Source organism: Ostrinia nubilalis, chromosome 4 (genome assembly GCF_963855985.1).
Source record: "Ostrinia nubilalis chromosome 4, ilOstNubi1.1, whole genome shotgun sequence".
Taxonomy (NCBI): domain Eukaryota; kingdom Metazoa; phylum Arthropoda; class Insecta; order Lepidoptera; family Crambidae; genus Ostrinia; species Ostrinia nubilalis.
Genome location: NC_087091.1, coordinates 3996441 through 4015946, shown reverse-complemented (window position 1 = coordinate 4015946; position 19506 = coordinate 3996441). Strand labels below are relative to the sequence as shown.

The following is a 19506-nucleotide window of genomic DNA, read 5'->3' as shown; positions in this document are numbered from 1 at the left end:
TAACGCGACAGCGACGCGTGATATTGGTCGCGTTTGTATGCTAATATCTAAGTGCCACTATCGTGTACTGCGTCTGTACGTTTCGTTATTTTGCGTATAGTCCTTTGTATAACACAAACTACGCAATGTAGTATTTGCACATCTAGCGCTATCTGAATTTCATATCAAAATTCAGTACGATTTTTGCCGATTGTACCTCGACGCGAGTCAGCACTTGTGAGAAAATTACAGAAGATTTTACCGACTATTGAATAAATGTAAAAACGATTCATTGCAAATCGTCATGTTTCTGCGATTTTAATTGCCAGTCTGCATTTAATTAAAACTCATTAAGTAGTTACCCTTGTCAAAATTTTTCGAAAAGGTAAACATTATCAACTACTTGTAGCCTTAGTTCAAGTAGTCCAGTAGAATTAGCTTTTAAATCGGAAATAATTCCTACAAAAGATTTTATTGTTTTAATGGCTTCATTGGTTGCCCATTAAGACTCTCCTAAGTTTTCGACTTCGACGGAGTTGTGCTTAAGTGGTGGGGGCCCCCGAAAGAGGCATTTTTTCGGTTTTCCGGTTATACCGCGTAAAGGACTTACCCTATCAAAAAGTGGTCTTCATGACGGTTGAAGGGCACTTAATCCTGCATTGAATAAGACCAAATTCATATGTTTTGGGCAAACCGTTCTCGCGCTAATGTTCGGCAAAGTAGAAAATATACGTATAAAATTAATGACCCTCTCCACGTCCAATGGTTTGTTACCAACAGGCTTCCAAGTCTTGAAAAGGGCCACCTCAACCAGTGTAACCCTATCAAGGCTTACGAGCTTGATGCGCCTATCCTTGTTCGTCCCAGCCGTTCCTTAACTGCGGTTGCTGCACCTCTTCCTGGCACTCACCTGAACGACTCTGTGTTACCTACTGTGGCTGCCCCTCTTCCTTGTATCCTCCTGCATGACTACGTTGCCTAGCCGTATGCCTGGTCTAAGGTTCGACGCCAAAAATCAACAACAACAAGTTCATATTAAAACGCTGAAGAGTTTTTTGTTTGTTTGTTTGAACGCGCTAATCTTAAGAATTACTAGTTTGATTGAAATCATTATTTTTGTGTTGAATAGCTCATACATTGAGGAAGGCTATAGGATATATACAATCACTCTACGACTAATAGAGGCGAAGCAGTAAAGAAAAATGTTGCAAGCACGGAAAATAGTATTTAAACTATTTTCACGCGTACAAAGTTGATTTTGTGGCGTCGAACCTTGGACCAGGCATATAGCTAAGCAATGCAATCGTACAGGAGGGTACAAGGAAGAGAGGCAGCCACATTAGGTAACACAGAGTCGTTCAGGAGAGTGTCAGGAAGAGGTGCAGCAACCGCAGTTAAGGAACGGCTGGGACGAACAAGGATAAGCGAATCAAACTCGTGAGCCTTGTTAGGGTTACACTGATTAAGGCGACCCTTTACAAGGCTTGGAAGCATGTGGGTAACAAGCCATTGGACGTGGAGAGGGTCATTAATTATACGTATATTTTCTACTTTGCCGAACTTTAGCGCGAGAACGGTTTGTCCAAAACATATGTATTTGGTCTTATTCAATGCAGGATTAAGTGCCCTTTAACTGTCATGAAGACCACTTTTCGATAGGGTAAGTCCTTTACGCGGTATAACCGGAAAACCGAAAAAACGCCGCTTTTGGGGGCCCCCACCACTTAAGCACAACTCCGTCGAAGTCGAAAACTTAGGAGAGTCTTAATGGGCAACCAATGAAGCCATTAAAGCAAAAAAATCTTTTGTAGGAATTATTTCCGATTTAATAAATTTTTGTGTTTAATTCTACTGGCCTAAAGGTCCTTTTAAGATTTATCGACTTAAGCACCTGTTTCAATTTGAAGGAAACTAATTACATTTTAAACTTAACTAAGTTTAAATTTAATTATTAGTGTTACAGAAAGTGAACCTTCATTTAAGTACCTATTCGAAATCAAAATACCTACCTATTCTTTTTGCAATATAGCCACGATAGCCGAACGGTGAAGGGGTCGGAGTGGCCGACTCGAGATACGAGGAACGCGGGTTCGAATCCCACCGCCGCTCGACTATTGTGGTGAGCCCACTCGTAACACAAGCTTATTTAGCTTAACACGAGGGGCTAATGGGACTATTAGTAATTTGGGCAATACAAATTGGTAATAATCTAATAAAAAAAAATAAAATAAATAAAACATGGCCACACCACACACCGCAGTTCGCATTGCATCCAGACAGTTTCGCGATTTCCCGCAATTTAAACATTGACATAAATCCAAGCTCCTGGTAAATTTTTACTGGTGTTATCACATAAAACTTAGGGCGTGTCCATATTATGATGTGAAATGCAGTTTCATTTTTAACCGACTTCAAAAAAGGAGGAGGTTATATGTTCGGTTGTGTGTATTTCTTTTCTATGTATGTTCACCGATTACTCCGTCAATAAACAGAAGGTTTTGACTATAAATATTCATTTTACAAAGCGAGTCTATTAGTATTTAGTAAAGCTACCGTCTACGGCTTCATGACAACGCGCCTGACCGCTTTGCAATATTAATGTTTAAGTTAATTAGTATTTAAATTGGAATTTTAAAGCTCCTTCAGACTGTTAACGCATTCTTGTGTCCGCAGCCTTAGGCCCAGTTTCACCAAAGCGGAGCGGAGCGTCGATGTGTCGGACCGTCAAATTTTACTACACCTACAAGATGTTGATTTCAACCCTCGCCATATTTATTTAGGTGATCTATTATGACTTAAATAAACGCATTATCCACCAAAAAATGTGGAATTTTTAGCGAATATTTTCCGTGCGACATCAACTGTACTGCGGCACCATCGAGCTACGGGGATCGCTCGCAAAACATGTCGGGTAGCCTACTGTCAATTTTTTTATTGATTCGTGATCAGAATAAGTTGAAAATCAACTCCCTAAATATGGCGAGGATTGAAATCAACACTCTGTAGAATGTGACAGCGGCGGTGCAGTGCGCAGAAGAGAAGTGGAAAAAATGAAATCTGATTGGTTATTCAACACACTTCTCTGCTCCGCTCCGCTTTGGTGGAAAACGGGGCTTACAGTCTGCAAAGTTGGATAGCTTTATTATAGTTTCCAGCTCTGCCAGCACACTTAATAAAGTATTTGAATTTACGAAAGGTATTTCAATGAGACTTAATATTCGCTTTTTTTTTTAAACTAAGCGACACAAGAATTTTCGTGTAGTTGAAGTTCGTAAACCATAATCTCGTCGTAAAAACGATAATGTTCATTAACTAAAATTTATACATACCCATAATTTAAATGTATAGTCTGTGTGAGAAATCGTATTATTTTTAAACTGTCTCGTTTTTTTTGCGACTTTTTGCTATTATTCACTTCAAGCAGGCCTCCGTCACTCGCCTATGCCGGCCGAGATAATTACCTACAGCGCGCGACAACTTCAAGTTGCAAATCAGTCATGGCTGCCACGCGCCTGTGTACACACGCGTACCTATACTCGCTCAGTCGATCATCGTCGCAATCAAGGTTTATTGTTCCAACAGCACTGTTATTCGTCTTTATAATGGAAAATCGTAATATTTAAAAATAATAATTAACTGTAGTAATTTAAATAATTAAAAATAACAGCATTTTTTAAAATAAATTTGAAATACTTATGGCAAAAAGCTATAGCAAAAACATTATTTTAGCTAATAAAACATTAACTTTACTTCACCGTGTCTATTTTCCGACACTACACCTTTTAAAACTGTTTGTCCAATTTCGAATTATCGCAACACTGAAGTTTATTAATAGGTACTTTGGAGATGGTACGAAATACAAACACCACTAGATTAACGTTTACTAATCGTAAATACAATAATTGCTTCTCAAAATTAAGTTTTTATTTATTTTACTTTGCTTAAACAACCCTGACGCTTGAGCTGCGAGGTAGATCAATTCTGATCACAAAAAAATTGCGCTCTTGTGAGCGTAGTAGTAAGGTGCGATTTCGAATGCACCAGGTTCGTTGGAAATTTTGCATTATTATTATTACCGTTAAAATGTCGGCATCTGATCCTGATCAAGGGAGTGCAATTTCTGTTGCTACTATTATGTATTCTGTGCTTCAAGTCACATACCTATTACCTACCAGTATTCCTAGTGTCGAAGTTACAACAAACCATTATTGTATAAGTAAACCCCAAACTTACTCTGTTCCAAATAAGATTGTTACCAAATCCAGGATAAAGTTTCCGGATTCAATTTAACATTGTGTTACGCTCAGTTAGGACACGTTTTGTGAAGATTCCCTCCAGAAGTTTGTGGGGAAATTAGTTGATAAATGTTTTTCTTTTACCACTCTTCATATCGAAGATACTTTTAAGGCTGCTGTTAAGCAAAGTTTATACAAATATTATGCTGTTAAATCTGTAAAGTTTGCAAGAATAGTAGTTTTCACTTCTGCACCACAGTTCAGAATACAATGCCAGCGGTTACAGGTTTACTAATTAATACCTAAGATACATTTATGTCTTCTACATAATAATATTTTATATTCATCACATTCGTACTAGAGAAGAAACTCGACAGTTTGTGTCTTTGGCAGTAGGTAATCTTCAAAGTTGTTAGAAAACTCTATTTTGAGGGCAACTAAGATCAAAATCGTATTATGAAAATCCATAAAGAAACCACATTCTCTTTATCTCGTTTATCTGTGTGCCTACCATGAGTTTACGTTAGGTGAGCTCGCTAGCGAATACGTCAAAAGATTCTATGAAGATTTTATTTCTTGAAAGTAGCCGCTAGGGGCGCTGCACAATATGTCATACATTTAAATGTCATTTTTTTACGCAGTCGCTAGCGAGCACACCTAACGTAAACTCATGGTAGGCACACTGTAGATCTACCACTTCACTCAAGTAAGTAACAGAACAGTCGGCGTGTCGTCCACGATTTATGGAGGCCATAAAAATGACCCGTAGTGGATCCACAGATATCCTTACCGATCATTTCCGCCCCCTTTCACCAAGTAGGTACTCACCAAAGCAAATATACGGACTAGCCATTAAAGTTTATCTTCTACTTTGTTAAGAAAATATAATGGGTTTTAACTTGGGATTTATATGGGACAGGAAACCTTCCATCGTTTAATATGATGAGAATCCAACTTGTAAACCTATTCATAAACCTATTGAAAAATTATCTCAGATTAAAACAAAAAGTTTTGAATGTTTAGTTTTCTGATATAAAACCTTATTGCAAATAATTTGTTTTTTCCTTTATTTTTCTAGTTCCAAACTCAAATAAACGTCAAAAGAGACTTCAAAGTAAAAATTCGACGAAGCAACTGCCGGCAGCAAATTAAAATCTTCAAAAATGTTTCATAATTAACAATAACCATTGTTTTCAATGGTAAATAGTTTTAACATGGCCACGTGAACATACTGTGTTAATTATATTTGTTTTTAAGAAATAAACTAAATAGAAACTTCAAGGATGGAAAACCGTAAGCCAAATAAATGTAAGTAAAATTAACTTTATTTCTCAAATTACTATCAGATTTGGATCATATGTTTTGTCTATTGCGGGGACATGCGACATTCTGCATCATGTAAAACTTTGAGCTCTCTGAAAATATGAAGTAAAACGGCACTAACATTATGAGTAGCATTTTTATGTCAAGGTTGGTAGTAGAAGGGCGCTTAGAGCGTGACGAGACATGTTGCAGATCCCGCCTGAGACGCAACAGACAAAACCTCGTTGAAACCCTAAATTATCTCTTATTAGCCACACCAAAGAAGACAGAATTTCCGCGCGAAACTCTAGAATCTTTCACCATGACCACAATCCTAACGGTCATCCTAATTCTTCTCTCGGAGCTCGCGGTCAAAGAATACGCAAGAAGAAGTGCATGCGCCTATATGGAAAATGCAATTTTTCTTCAACGTTTTATAGATGGGGTTATCGAAGACCTTCTCGGTTTAACCGATTCCGAAGATTCATCGTCGTCATCTAATACAGGGGTGTTCGAGACGCACCAGCCGTTCGTGCTAGAGCTCCACGACCTGGTGAAGGATGACCCGGCAGCGGAGAACCCGGCCCCCGAAGCCAAGGTGAAGAAGCACAGAAAGAAGAAGGGACAGCCTGGGGCCAACCAAGGAGCTGCTAGCGACACGTCAAGCAGCGTGTCCGAAAGTTCCGTGCCTCCTACTGGTCTAGAAGAGCACAGCAGAGAAGAGTTCTACGACGCCCATGAGAGCTACCATGGATTAACAGGTATCTTTTTACCTATATTTTTATTAAAGGCATCTTTGTAGTCTCACATTTCCGAGACTTATTTGGAACAAATGGACCAAAATCATATTTTGGTTAGTAAACACAATATTTCGATCAAAGTAAACCAATATTCGGTTCCTCCTATAAATATAACCTCGATAAACTCACCGAGACGTGAAAATTCAGTGAGAAGAAAAAAAACAGACCTTAATAATAAAATATATTGGTTACATTCATGGGATTGAAAGGAATCATTGATTTAAAAATGGGGGATCAAAAATATCTCCAGAGAGATGAATATCTGCGGCAAGTAATCGCGTTATTGTCTGCGGCACGTGTCTATCGTTTGGGAATATTATTCGAATTGGTAACCATGATTTTTTATTTTCCGTAGTATAGAAACCAACAAAGTTTTGCCAATTTCAAATATTCACATTCTAATTTATCTCGGTATTGTGACATAACTTCAATAAAAACATTTTGGTAAATGATGAAATACCTAATACCTGAAGCCTATTTACGATATCTCTCCACAATTTTTATATTACACATTCTAGGTCGTATTAACTGTTACACGTGCCTCTAAATTTGCCGAACCTTTACCGAAATTGATTCAATATGAAATACAAACTCAAGATACGACGAGAACATTCCCATTATACGCTTTTAAAGCACATCATAAGGTGCTGCAATCCATAGTCGTAATAGGTCTTCCAGTCCGTGGTCGCCACTCGGCTCAGTCCTAAAATTTAATATCTGTTTCTCTAACATGTACAATTCTTAAAAAGTTTACGTACTCATCATGTATGCATTCCTATTTTGTCAGCTTTATCGAAATGTCTTCAATTTAAAATGTGTGTAGTCTTAAGGTCTTCTATTCATAATGTTTACATTTCTATAATTTCTATAATCTGAAAGCGAACATTGTACAAATACTTATTCTTGGAGACAGATAATTAAATAGTTGACATTTAGAGAAGCTGACATTATGCAAAAGATGTGCTCACGTTCTGAATAGTAGAAATTTTGCGAAAAATACTTTTTCGGTAAACGGATATTTCAGGCCTGAGCCCGCCACTAAATAATCCTACTTTTACTGCAGAGAACCAAGCCGCAGCCAACCCAGTGGCGGCGGCGGGGCTGGTGCAGGCCAGGTCGGAGCACGGGCCGACGCCCAAGCTGACGCAGGAGCAGACCAACGTGCAGCAGACACAGGGCTCGGCGTCGAGGCGGGAACCATCCACTACTGTCACGGTGAGAGACTGTTCTCGGAATTTATACATTTTATAAACTTTTTTAACATAAAAGGTTTATTGTCTTGCTTGAATGGACCGAGACTGCTAGAAATATTTTAATAGTGCCGTAGATTAGAAATTATGACAATACAGCATAATAATTTATACCTTTATTATTATTTATAGGTAGTTGATGTTCAACCACTTGCTGATAAAAAATAAGGGACTTATCTGTTTACAAATTATGACGTCATATTATGTCAGTTATCTGAAACTTTTTGAGGAATCTTGACAGTAGGTAACCTGAAGATGCCTATAGTTTGTTACGAATATTAGTAATAAAACATTTTTTTTTTTTCAGAAACCTACAGCAAATCCGAAATGAAAACACTGATCATCCAACCAAACTCGCATCTACAGTGCTAAACTTTATTTTACTTTACATACACATAACTTTCAATAAACCAGTTTAATAGCTAATTAAAAGATTTTCATTTATTAACCAACGTTGTTCCAACAAATTAATCTATAGAGATTGCTCTACTAGTTAATACTAGGACCCTACCTTCTTTATTTTCCTCCTCTACATAAAATGCTAAGGTTTGAAATAAAAAGGTCGGTTAAGTTAACGTTATTATTTTTATGATAGGAGTGTGCAATGTGCATGAACTTATATAAACTTTTTGGTTGATGACCTTTTTAATAGACAAAAAGTTTGGTAATATTTCACAGATAAATAATTAAAAAATAAAAGTAAATTTGTCAGTGTCAATTTTTTGGTGAAATTTTTAGTTCGGGATTTTTTAGTAAATTTTCCCTTTATTTTCGGAAGTCCCACGCGTGGGACGGCCGGCGTTTCTATTTGTGAGCACCGATTTATTTTTAGTTATTGCCAAAAGTTGGTAATATTTATTTCCTCAAGATGAGAATAAGTTACTTTGTAATAAGATATTTCTAAGGTAATTTCAATCATTTCTGTAAATAAGTTATTCTGTTACTATTTCTATTTATTCACGGATAAGGTCCTATCGAAAGCAATAGCAATAATGTGTAAGTAATAACTTAGCACAAGTGGTAATAGTACATTTTTAAAGCCATAAGAACACCATTAATTTTGTTATTTAGATTCATTTAGAGGCACTATAGCTAAAATAAATAATTTGATGTCAGAAGATGTAATTTATTTATTAAAATATAAACATATAATACAACATCCACATTTTCACAGGTATGGAAAAACCTGCTCGTTACAAAGCAAAAAATAAAAAGCCTGCTACCAAGCCGAAGACGACAAAGAAACGTAAAAGTGATGGTAATATTATTAAACCTTATAATAACACTACAGAATCACGTGAACAAAATGTAAATAAAACCGTTTGCGAGTGAAATGTTATTGTTTTAGGACCAACGTGCTCGATGTTTCTGGCAGAACTCACGAGAAAATTGGCTTCTAAAAAGAAGCAAGAAGCCGAATCACCGAAAAATATAGTGCGTAAGTGTTTTACGAATGTTCTGTTTCAGCAACGAAGCTATGATGAGATGAGATAAAATAATGTAGGTTATTGACAAATACAAAAGCTTTTACTGCGATAATCTTATTTCAGAAACCATAATAGACAGCATCACAAATGCTTTGCCTATAAAATTCTCAAAAAAATCGCCACAAAAGAAGGAGTCGCCTATGAAAATTGAAACATTGCAAACATTTGCACCTGAACTTTTACCAAATGATGTACTAGACATTCCCGCTCCTATTGTCAATGCCACTACTGCCGCTGCTAGTGAACCAGTACCAGTATCAGAAGAACATCATAAACCAGCCTTCAAGATGCCGAAAATGCCGGTCGTTAGTAGTGATGTGCTGAAAGTAGCTGCAAGGAGAAGAGTTCCTACTGAAGATGCAGCTGTAAATACAGGCGGCGACCACGATGTAGCAAATGAGATTACGAAGTATGTTGGAACTCTAAAAAAGATTTCCTTGATTGCTGAAGAGTTCAATCAGAAAACTGGTAAGATACCTCAATACTCAAAAGTTTATTTAAAACTAGCTTTCCGCCCGCGGCTTCGCCCGCGTGGAATTTTGTCTGTCACAGAAAAACTTTATCGCGCGCGTCCCTGTTTCAAAAACCGGGATAAAAACTATCCTATGTTCTTTCCCGGGACTCAAACTATCTCTATGCCAAATTTCATCAAAATCGGTTGCGAGGTTTAAGCGGGAAAGCGTAACAGACAGACAGACAGACAGACAGAGTTACTTTCGCATTTATAATATTAGTTGGGATTATCGAGATAAAGGTTTACATGCTATTCTTTTTTCAGCTAAAAACCTCAAGGAAATAGTAGACAGTGTTCAAGAAGATCTCATCAAGAAGTTGGAAGAAATACAAGCAGAAAGAAAAGCTTCTCTCCGAGTCGAGAAACCGGTGCAAATCGATGACCAACCAGAGGCAATGGAAGAAGAATAAAACACTGGCAGATTTTACAAGAAGACAACATCATGGTTGACATTTCAAACTGTGACAAATTGACATGTCAAAATGGAAAACAATACGTTTTAGGCTTTTAGTAAAATTAAATGTAAAAATTAAATAAGCAAAAAAATATTTATCTTGTTATTCTTAATGTAAAACCTAAGCTGTGAAGGTGTGACAAAATAATGTCGAGTATGTGAAGTTGGTAATCTGAATTCTGTTCGAAAAGTGGTGTGCTCTCTGCAAGATTCAACTTTACAGATTTTAGGACTAAATTGTTAAGTCAAATCTACCAGTAATTACCATTGTTTTGAGTAAGTAAAGAAACACTAAATATTATTTGGAGATTAATATAAATTGTTTCACTCGTGTCTTTTTAGGTTTTCAGAATTCATGGATCTTGCAAGTGATAAGACTCCTGGAACAACTGGAATGAATGGGCCAGTTGAATTAATAGTTGCATACGGTCACCGACTAAAATTACATCGCGTCAATTCTAAAGACAAACTAAACAATGGTATATTTAAAACATTATAGTACTTTAAAGATATTTCGTTATTTATAAGACTGAAAAGCCGAATAGATAAAGTATGATGAAAATCGTGTTTTTTTCAGCCTTTGTATCAAACACCGTTGACCACGAAAAGAAACGAAGCGTTAGCAAATTGCCGAGAGTGAAGAAAGCGCCATTATACTCAAACGTTGACAAAAATGCTGCAAAACCTTTTGTACATTTGGACAATTCAGGTAATCGTCGCATTTCATCCAAGAAAGCTCTCTTTGTAAACGTTTGCGTGCATTAAATCTTGTTATTATTTATTTTTTAAAGGAGATACTATAGCAGGGCCAAGTAAACCAAAACATTTGCCACAAAGAACGAGGAGACCTAGTCCACGTAAGTGACTAAAATCTTTAATGGTACTTTTTACAAACTTCTGGCTGCGAAATCGTTCGCATACATTTAAATCCATAGCACAATCTGTACTTTTCGTGAGTTAAAAACCAGTTTTAAATTGTTCTGAAAGAATATTCTTACCATTTCTGAAAGACTATTGCGTAATCGGAGAAATTATTACTTTTAAGTAAATAAATAAATAAATCTTTATTAATTTCTTCACAAGTAAGTTTTCAATTACATGTCCCAACAATATAACGCATTTTTAAACAATATTACTTATTGTGAAGACTGGTGCTTGATATGGGTTGAGAAAACCTGTAATAAAAGACACCAGGTCTCCACCTCTTAAACCGAAAATAACGCAATAGAAAGAATGCTTCTAAACTAAACTAACATTTATATTATGGCAATGCAAGAATTAATATAAGGTTTATTTTCTTACTAATTATGTTGGAAAAGACATAATTTAAACGTGTGGTGTGTGGTGAGTGAGAGTTGTGGGGTGGGTGGTGTGAGGTGTAAGGTGTAACTAACGTGTGTGATAGTGTGGGAGTGTAGAAGTTTCTTACTTTGTTCGTATTCTTATAGAGTAACGTAAGTTACATGAAACCAAGAATAGATAAAGTCAAGAAGGTAGGATTAGCTTTTTTAATTAAATTTTATTTTATTTTATTTTAGGGGCGTAATTTAATTTTATTACAGGGGCGTAAGTAGGGGACGAATATAATTTTCATTTAATGCTAATAGATGTTTAAATAATGGCTCTTTAATTTGTACATAACTATTTTGATATTTTGTAAAGCACCTTTATTTAGAAAACATGTTAATTTATAGGGAGTGAACCAGAGAAGACGAAGCCCAGTCACATACCCAGGCGTAAAACTGGCTCAGTGAGCCCAACTCCAAAACACAATACAAGCAGACCAGACAGCAGCTACTTTGGAAGCGACTCTCCAAGAATACAGAGACTTCAAGTGCCCAATATTCCGGGTAAAATATTTATTTTAATTATGTTCAAAACTAAAACTAATGACTAATGATGTAAGAAGAGCGTCTTTTACAGCCCTGGGAAAACATTTAGCTGTGCGAAAGTTTAATAAATTGTGATCTTATATTGACTAAATCGGTCATTTTTTGTAATGCTACTATTTAATAACCGGCTCTTGACCTCATTAATTTCTTTATAGACTTCCACCAAGATGAACACATACCTACAACATCAAGACCGATTCCGACCCTAGGCCAGATTTACAGACGCAACAATATCATCATAGATGGAGATAGATTTTACGGTTAGTTCAACAATTTATTCGCCAATTACTTGAATTTCTGATCAATCTAAACGGACAACAATTCAATGATTCCAGATTGGTTCATGGAATTAGATACTCCAGTGAATTCATTGGAGTCCAATCCGAGGAATACACAGCGATCGTCGACTGACAGCGCTGATACTGCCCAAAGTGTAATTAATGTCGGTAAGTACTTAATAACCTAGTGATTGATTGGTATGACTAATTAATCAGACCGGCTGTTGAATGATTGGGAATGGAAATTGGTAATTAGCATTATGTAGGACACTGATTATTTTACCCGAATCTAACTTGTACTATCATGGTAAATAAAAGTCTTACACGTTCTATTAACAGACCTGAAACGGTAAATATTTTTGTTTAACTAAGCTACTGTTGTGTTTATAATTGTATGGTCATTTACATTGACCCATATTTTGAACTACTCGACTCTTACAATAAAATTTAAATCAATATAAATTTTAGCTTTCTTGATTGAAACTCAAGTTACTTATTATCTCCTTTGCAATATTTGACTTTGATTTCTTAACCTTTCAGAAATCAATAAGCCGTGTTTTGGCGAAACCGTAAAACCCAAAGTGGTGTTTGGCGCCAACGTTTATAAAACGACGAATGACAACATCAGCAACTGGCTCTCAAGCGAACTTGAGTACCCTAATAAAGACAATGAATCTGGTAAGAATTTTTTTAGAACTTTTAAACTGGACATCTTAAGCTTTTATTGGTGTTGTGTTACGTTTCATCAATTTCGGACTTTTAAAGCCATGCGAGGTTATTTTTATAATTTGAAAGAGTCAATTTTAGAAAATTAATTTAGATCGAAACATAATATTCAAGTTTAAATAAGTACTTACATTTTTTTTTTGTTTTATCTGTGGGTCACACCCGTAGTTACTTTACGCTAGTAAAAATTGTGGAATCGATTAATTACATTTTAATTAAATCACGATTTTATAAGTATGCAAAATAAAATACTTCATCAAAGTAATAACAATAAAATCCACTTTCGCGGTTTCCAAAGTTGTGTTCCCCTCAACAAAAGCGTTGATCAATTAATAAAAACCACAAACTCCCTCAATCTGGACAACTCGTTTCATTTCAACTGCCCGTTTGTTTGTTATTCCAGGCTATCGCTCAATGAGCCCACACAGCCGCGGAGCGATTAATATTGAATCTAAATCCGACGAAAATGTGAAACAGTCCAATGAAAATTATTGTTTAGGTTTGGCCAAAACCAGCGAGTATACAGAACCCAGCGAGAGGGAAGCGAGCAACGAAAACAACATTGGGGAGCCTTTTGAAAACGCCGCCTTTGAGCCAAGCGATACGGCAGGTCTGTATGAAAAGATAGTTTATTTGGAGCCCTGGGGAAATATGAGGAAATAGATTATTTAGGTACTACATCAGTCTAACCTTTGTACATTTGATGAATTATTTATAAAAAGAGTTCAATTATGTCGCGTTAATTTTAAAAACGTGAATGTTTATTGCACTAAACAAAACCATCATTAATAAAATGTGTTGCTTAGGCTGCATACGTCCAAACTCCACGGACGCACAACTGGCCACTTTGAAACATTTTTCTTTTTCTTTTCCTCAACCTATTATAATTGCGATTCGCATTTGTTTTTTCTCGGTTTTCTTTCACGAAGCTAATTTAAATGTGACACTTTTTCATACATTTGAAATAATTTTAATAGCTGAATAATAATTTCAAGTAACAAAATTACTTCACAAAATACATGTTTATCCTATTGGACTGTTCAGCAGAATCTTTAAACGAATATTTGGCTCTACATTAAACAGTTTTGTAACCCAAAGGAATTCTTCAGCAAAGCTTTCAGTATTTTTCTTTCCTCAGCCATTAAATAGTGTTATTTATTACAGTAAAGGACATGCCTTTAGTGGAGCAGCCGACCGTGGTCATCTCGAGATTACACGACGACGGGGTCCGTTTTCGCGGGCCGGAGTGTCAACAAGGTCGACAAGGGCTTAGGACCGATTGTTATATGCAGATCTGGTAAGGCTCTCAGATTTTTTATCGAACGAAAATAGATATAAATAAAAAGTGGAGCATGGAACTTTTTGGAGCATTTTTAGACGTTCTAAATATAGCTTAACCGTATCATCACTTCGGGACAACATAATATCAGCTGGTTCTGACTAGTGGTTCCAAATTAACTTTACCACCAGATATTTCACTAAATTAAGTTGTTTGTCTATTTTAATTTGAATAATGATACTTTTTCATTACAATTAAATGTCCTAATGCGTAAGCAATAAGAGACGTGTTCCTTATTCTGTTTGAATCCCAAAATATATTTTCTAGAATTCAGCAAGAACCTTCAATTTCCGTCGATGACGGTGGCAGACTCAAAAGATGAAAAGCAAGCCTTTGCTCCTTCGTACGTGGAATGTCCGTCCGAGATTCTGCAAAAAACGACTAACTTTGAAGGAGATGGTAACAAATAAACTAGTATTGAATTTTTGAGTTCCGAACAAGTTTAGAAAAAAACTAAGGCCGCCCTCACATTAGGGCGTAAGAAGCGCGACAGCAACGCAGCAGCGGCATTTTTATAATGTGAAGGCAGGCATCCGCTGTCAAATAGTATGAAATTATCGGCAGCACGTTTGTCGCGCTGCTAAAGTCGCCTAAATTTGAAAGCGCTCTGAAACTATCAGCGAGTAAGTTAATTTCGTACATTTTTTGTAACGACATAAGTCAATATTTTTACAGGCATCGAATCCCCAAAAACCCTTAGCAGCCTCGCTTGCACTGACTTAGAAATTCATGACGACTACTCAAGCCAGTACACCTTGGAGAACGTTGACGACTGCAACCTCGAAGACCAGGCCACCACCGCCTGGTGTCCCGCCTGTAGGTCGCAGAGCTGCATGACCTTTATCAAGTCCGAGGAGTCTGAAAACACTACCTTGCAGAACTCCTTCTGTGGCTGTCGCGGGGATAAGAGCGGAGTGAAGGCTTCAGTTGTTGATTCAGGTAAATCTGACTCTAGGGTTATGACCACTGATCAGAATAGGTAGAGCTATTTAGGTTCATTAACGTCAAACATTTTTTTTACATTGGCTACCTTGGCCTGCATCTCACCTGACAGAAAGTAAAAAAAATCAGGCCGAAGGTGGAATTGTTATCAAATCAAATGACCGTTTATAAAGGATTTTATAGTTTTAAAAACGTAATTTCAGTATATAAAAACGTTTCCAACAGATAGTAAAATCCACCGTGAAAAACTTAAGTACTGCCGCCTCTGCGGGAGGAGAAACTCGCTGACCCTCCACGGTGACGTCAGGAAGTACTGCAAGAAGCACTCCAGATACCGGCGGTTCCCCAGCTATAGATACAAAAGTAAGCCTCTCACAAAGGGTAGAATCAAGTAACATTTTTGATTAATTTTTTCCCCTAATACCAGGGTTGTGACCTCTGGACAGAAAATTTTCTTCCTCATTAAGTAAGAAAATCCTATTACAACAGAACATTACATTTATCAATTACAATTTCCTATTAATATTGTTCAGGATGCTTATAAAATGTTTCGAATTTCATGTTCATTCGTATTGATATAACATTTTTTTTTCTGTAACATTTTACCCAAATAAATAAAATTGTGAGATTGGCAAGGCATGAATAGAACCTTTAGGTGAACTCACCTTACAAAAAAGAGAATTATTGTAATGCTACAAATTCCTTCCATCATCGCAAATGTAATAGTATAAGATCCCGCTATACAACGACCTTCACCGAGATGCTTTTTTGATGAAACATATTTTATATTCAATTTAACATGTCAATAATTATATTGCTTAAGGGTTGCCTAATAAATTTCAGTCCAGGATATGATTAATTAATCATTAAAAAAAGTTTTATTTTTAAATATTTCATCGGTTTGATTATTAAACAAACTCCATACCAATCGAAAGTATGAAGCCCATAGAATATGCAAACGTTAGGTTGCCTATTCTTTTCCAGTCATAACTCTCGGGTTGCCAGGTATGAACAGGTAAATTGATAGAGCATTTTGCATCGGTCTGATAATTTAATCAAATATAAATGAAAATAAAGATTATTTCATTATGAACACGGTGGTATAGGGTTGCCTGCGAAAAATCAGTCCTGAATGACGGTTGTCGAATTTTGTAAAGTGAAATTAAAACTGAAAGGTGACATTTTTCGAGTACCTAGTTGGCAACATTTGGGAAAGACGAGTTGTATGAGGCGTTTGTGTGTCTTGTCAAGAGGTGTCGCTTGGGTGAAGAAATTTCTCCAGTGTTGCCATGCTTTCGGAGATTTGGTCCAAAAATGTCGAAAGTGGAAATAACGACTTCCGGTCAAAAATTTGGTCGACGCCTCCTGCAAAAGGGTCGTACAAATGACATTTGACCATTTTCATCTCGATCACCTGGCAACACTTGCAGCTATGGGGAAAAGTATTTTTTTTCGACATGGGTGTCTTTAAAGTTAAGGACGGACAGAAGGAGATATGGCAGAAAATATCCAAAAATGGGGTTTGGTCGGTTATACGACCCAAATTATGGGAAAAATCCGAAAATTCAGAAAATCAAGATGGCGACCGAGTGAGCGGTCATTTTGTAAAAAGTTTCAGATTTCTGATTTTTCAAATGCATTTTTTGGGCAGTTGGCAACATTTGGGAAACTCGAGTTGTATAGAGCGATTACGTAGTTTGCTAAGGAGTATCGTTTGGAAAAACAACATTTTCCAGTGTTGCCATACTTATTGCATTTTTCGCTTAATCTAGACCATTTTCCGCGCCGAAACCCATTTTTACTTTTTTTCTAACTTAAACCAATCCCGTGAAACAATTCCTTAAAACCACCCAAGTCCCAAAATTTTGTGGCCCCGTAACTGCCAGTGTTGCCAGGTAATCGAGATAAAAATAGTCAAATGTCATTAGTTTGACCTATTTGCAGGAGGCGTCATCCAAATTTTGGACCAAAAGTCGTTATTTCCATTTTTTACATGTTTTGACCAAATCTTTCAAAGTATGGCAACACTGGAAAATGTTGTTTTTCCAAACGATACTCCTTAGCAAACTACGTAATCGCTCTATACAACTCGAGTTTCCCAAATGTTGCCAACTGCCCAAAAAATGCATTTGAAAAATCAGAAATCTGAAACTTTTTACAAAATGACCGCTCACTCGGTCGCCATCTTGATTTTCTGAATTTTCGGATTTTTCCCATAATCTGGGTTGTATAACCGACCAAACCCCATTTTTGGTTTTTTTCTGCCATATCTCCTTCTGTCCGTCCTTAACTTTAAATACACCCATGTCGAAAAAAAATGCTTTTCCCCATAGCTGCAAGTGTTGCCAGGTGATCGAGATGAAAATGGTCAAATGTCATTTGTACGACCCTTTTGCAGGAGGCGTCATCCAAATTTTTGACCGGAAGTCGTTATTTCCACTTTCGACATTTTTGGACCAAATCTCCGAAAGCATGGCAACACTGGAGAAATTTCTTCACCCAAGCGACACCTCTTGACAAGACACACAAACGCCTCATACAACTCGTCTTTCCCAAATGTTGCCAACTACTCGAAAAATGTCACCTTTCAGTTTTAATTTCACTTTACAAAATTCGACAACCGTCATTCAGGACTGATTTTTCGCAGGCAACCCTATACCACCGTGTTCATAATGAAATAATCTTTATTTTCATTTATATTTGATTAAATTATCAGACCGATGCAAAATGCTCTATCAATTTACCTGTTTATACCTGGCAACCCGAGAGTTATGACTGGAAAAGAATAGGCAACCTAACGTTTGCATATTCTATGGGCTTCATACTTTCGATTGGTATGGAGTTTGTTTAATAATCAAACCGATGAAATATTTAAAAATAAAACTTTTTTGAATGATTATTTAATCATATCCTGGACTGAAATTTATTAGGCAACCCTTAAGCAATATAATTATTGACATGTTAAATTGAATATAAAATATGTTTCATCAAATAAGCATCTCGGTGAAGGTCCTTGTATAGCGGGATCTTAGACTATAATGCCAATCACAATCAGACCTCACTCATCTTACGTCGTGACCTACAATGCCACAGGTCATGACCCTGTTATTAGTGAACCGAATACTGAAGGGTAGTGACAGACTATTGGGTAGTTGACACCAATCTACAGGGTGGAAACGATAAGTGATCTCACTCGATTATTTCTAAACTATAAAAGATATCCAAAAACTGGTTACTGATCCTGAAAGTGCTTTACGCGCTCTATCCAACGGTACCAATAATAGGTTACCAAATAAACTGGATCTAACCGAAAATTCAATGTTTCCAGCTTCCATACATTTAGTAAAATCACATAATATTGAAAACTATACAAGATATCCAAAACCTGGTTACTGATCCTGAAAGTGCTTTAGGAGCTCTATCCAACGGTACCAATAATAGGTTACAAAATAAACTGGATCAATCCGAAAATTCAATGTTTCCAGCTTCCATACATTTAGTACTGCCATAGTCATGGCACTCACGTCTTGATAATATTATAGCAAGTAAAACCTAAAACCAATGTTTTTCATGAATAATTTTAAATAACAATGCAATTTGGAGTTCAATTTAAGTGTTTATTATTAAATAAAAAAAATTAACACTTCCAATATTGTGTGGCTGGCATACATATAGTATGGAGCCTGAAAACATGGAATTTTCGAAGAGATCCAGTTAATTCTGTAACCTATTACTGATACCGTTTGAAAGAGCTCGTGAAGCACTTTCAGGATACATAACCAGTTTTTCGATATCTTGTATAGTTTAGAAATAATCGAGTGAGATCACTTATCGTTTCCACCCTGTATATATATAAAAGAAAGTCGTGTTAGTTACTCCACTTATAACTCAAGAACGGCTGAACCGATTTAGCTGAAAATTGTCAGGGAGGTAGTTTGGAGCCAGGAGAAGGACATAGGATACTTTTTATCCCTTTCGAAATTAAAAAAAGTCTGCTTATTTATTGCCATTAAGGCGGAACAAAGTTCGCCGGGTCAGCTAGTAGCCAATAATTTCAAGATAAAATAGATAACTTAGAGTTTGCAGAAATGTGACGTCATAACACAAAATTGCTAATAGGTATTACACAATAAATGGGATTGGTGCGTTTTGACAGCTCATAAAAATATGTATTTCTACCTATTGGTTGATTGGGTACCATAACCCAATTAAACTGCATCAAGTTATGCTTTAATTTTCTGAACCTTACCGTAGGTAGTAAGTATACCTGCAACTACATACAATACTGCCCGAATAGATCCGCATCTC

General features: G+C 36.5%; 3 protein-coding genes across 4 annotated transcripts in view; all 3 read left to right on the top strand.

The window, feature by feature from the left end:
• The first annotated feature begins 5296 nt into the window (after positions 1-5296).
• LOC135071435 (uncharacterized) lies at positions 5297-7991 on the top strand. Of its 2 annotated transcripts, none has more exons than XM_063965227.1 (4): positions 5297-5522; positions 5957-6277; positions 7380-7531; positions 7874-7991. In XM_063965227.1, the coding sequence occupies exons 1-4, from the start codon at positions 5498-5500 to the stop codon at positions 7895-7897; spliced, it is 522 nt and encodes a 173-aa protein (XP_063821297.1). In that variant the 5' UTR covers positions 5297-5497; the 3' UTR covers positions 7898-7991. The 2 variants fall into 2 exon arrangements, with proteins under 2 accessions (XP_063821297.1, XP_063821298.1); XM_063965228.1 differs by having other exon boundaries at positions 5300-5522; positions 6023-6277.
• Positions 7992-8279: 288 nt separating this feature from the next.
• Positions 8280-10115, top strand: LOC135071434 (uncharacterized). Its single transcript, XM_063965226.1, has 5 exons — positions 8280-8471; positions 8741-8824; positions 8915-9004; positions 9117-9521; positions 9832-10115. Exons 2-5 carry the CDS (start codon positions 8743-8745, stop codon positions 9975-9977), a joined length of 723 nt encoding a protein of 240 aa, XP_063821296.1. The 5' UTR covers positions 8280-8471; positions 8741-8742; the 3' UTR covers positions 9978-10115.
• A 261-nt stretch (positions 10116-10376) lies between these two features.
• LOC135071332 (uncharacterized) overlaps positions 10377-19506 on the top strand; it is a 32851-nt gene continuing 23721 nt past the window's right edge. Inside the window, exons 1-11 of the mRNA XM_063965125.1 lie at positions 10377-10500; positions 10599-10730; positions 11716-11871; positions 12069-12173; positions 12249-12359; positions 12732-12869; positions 13321-13523; positions 14100-14214; positions 14524-14655; positions 14932-15195; positions 15424-15561. Coding sequence (XP_063821195.1) covers positions 10377-10500; positions 10599-10730; positions 11716-11871; positions 12069-12173; positions 12249-12359; positions 12732-12869; positions 13321-13523; positions 14100-14214; positions 14524-14655; positions 14932-15195; positions 15424-15561 — 1618 coding nt within the window. The remainder of the gene's footprint in view (positions 10501-10598; positions 10731-11715; positions 11872-12068; positions 12174-12248; positions 12360-12731; positions 12870-13320; positions 13524-14099; positions 14215-14523; positions 14656-14931; positions 15196-15423; positions 15562-19506) is intronic.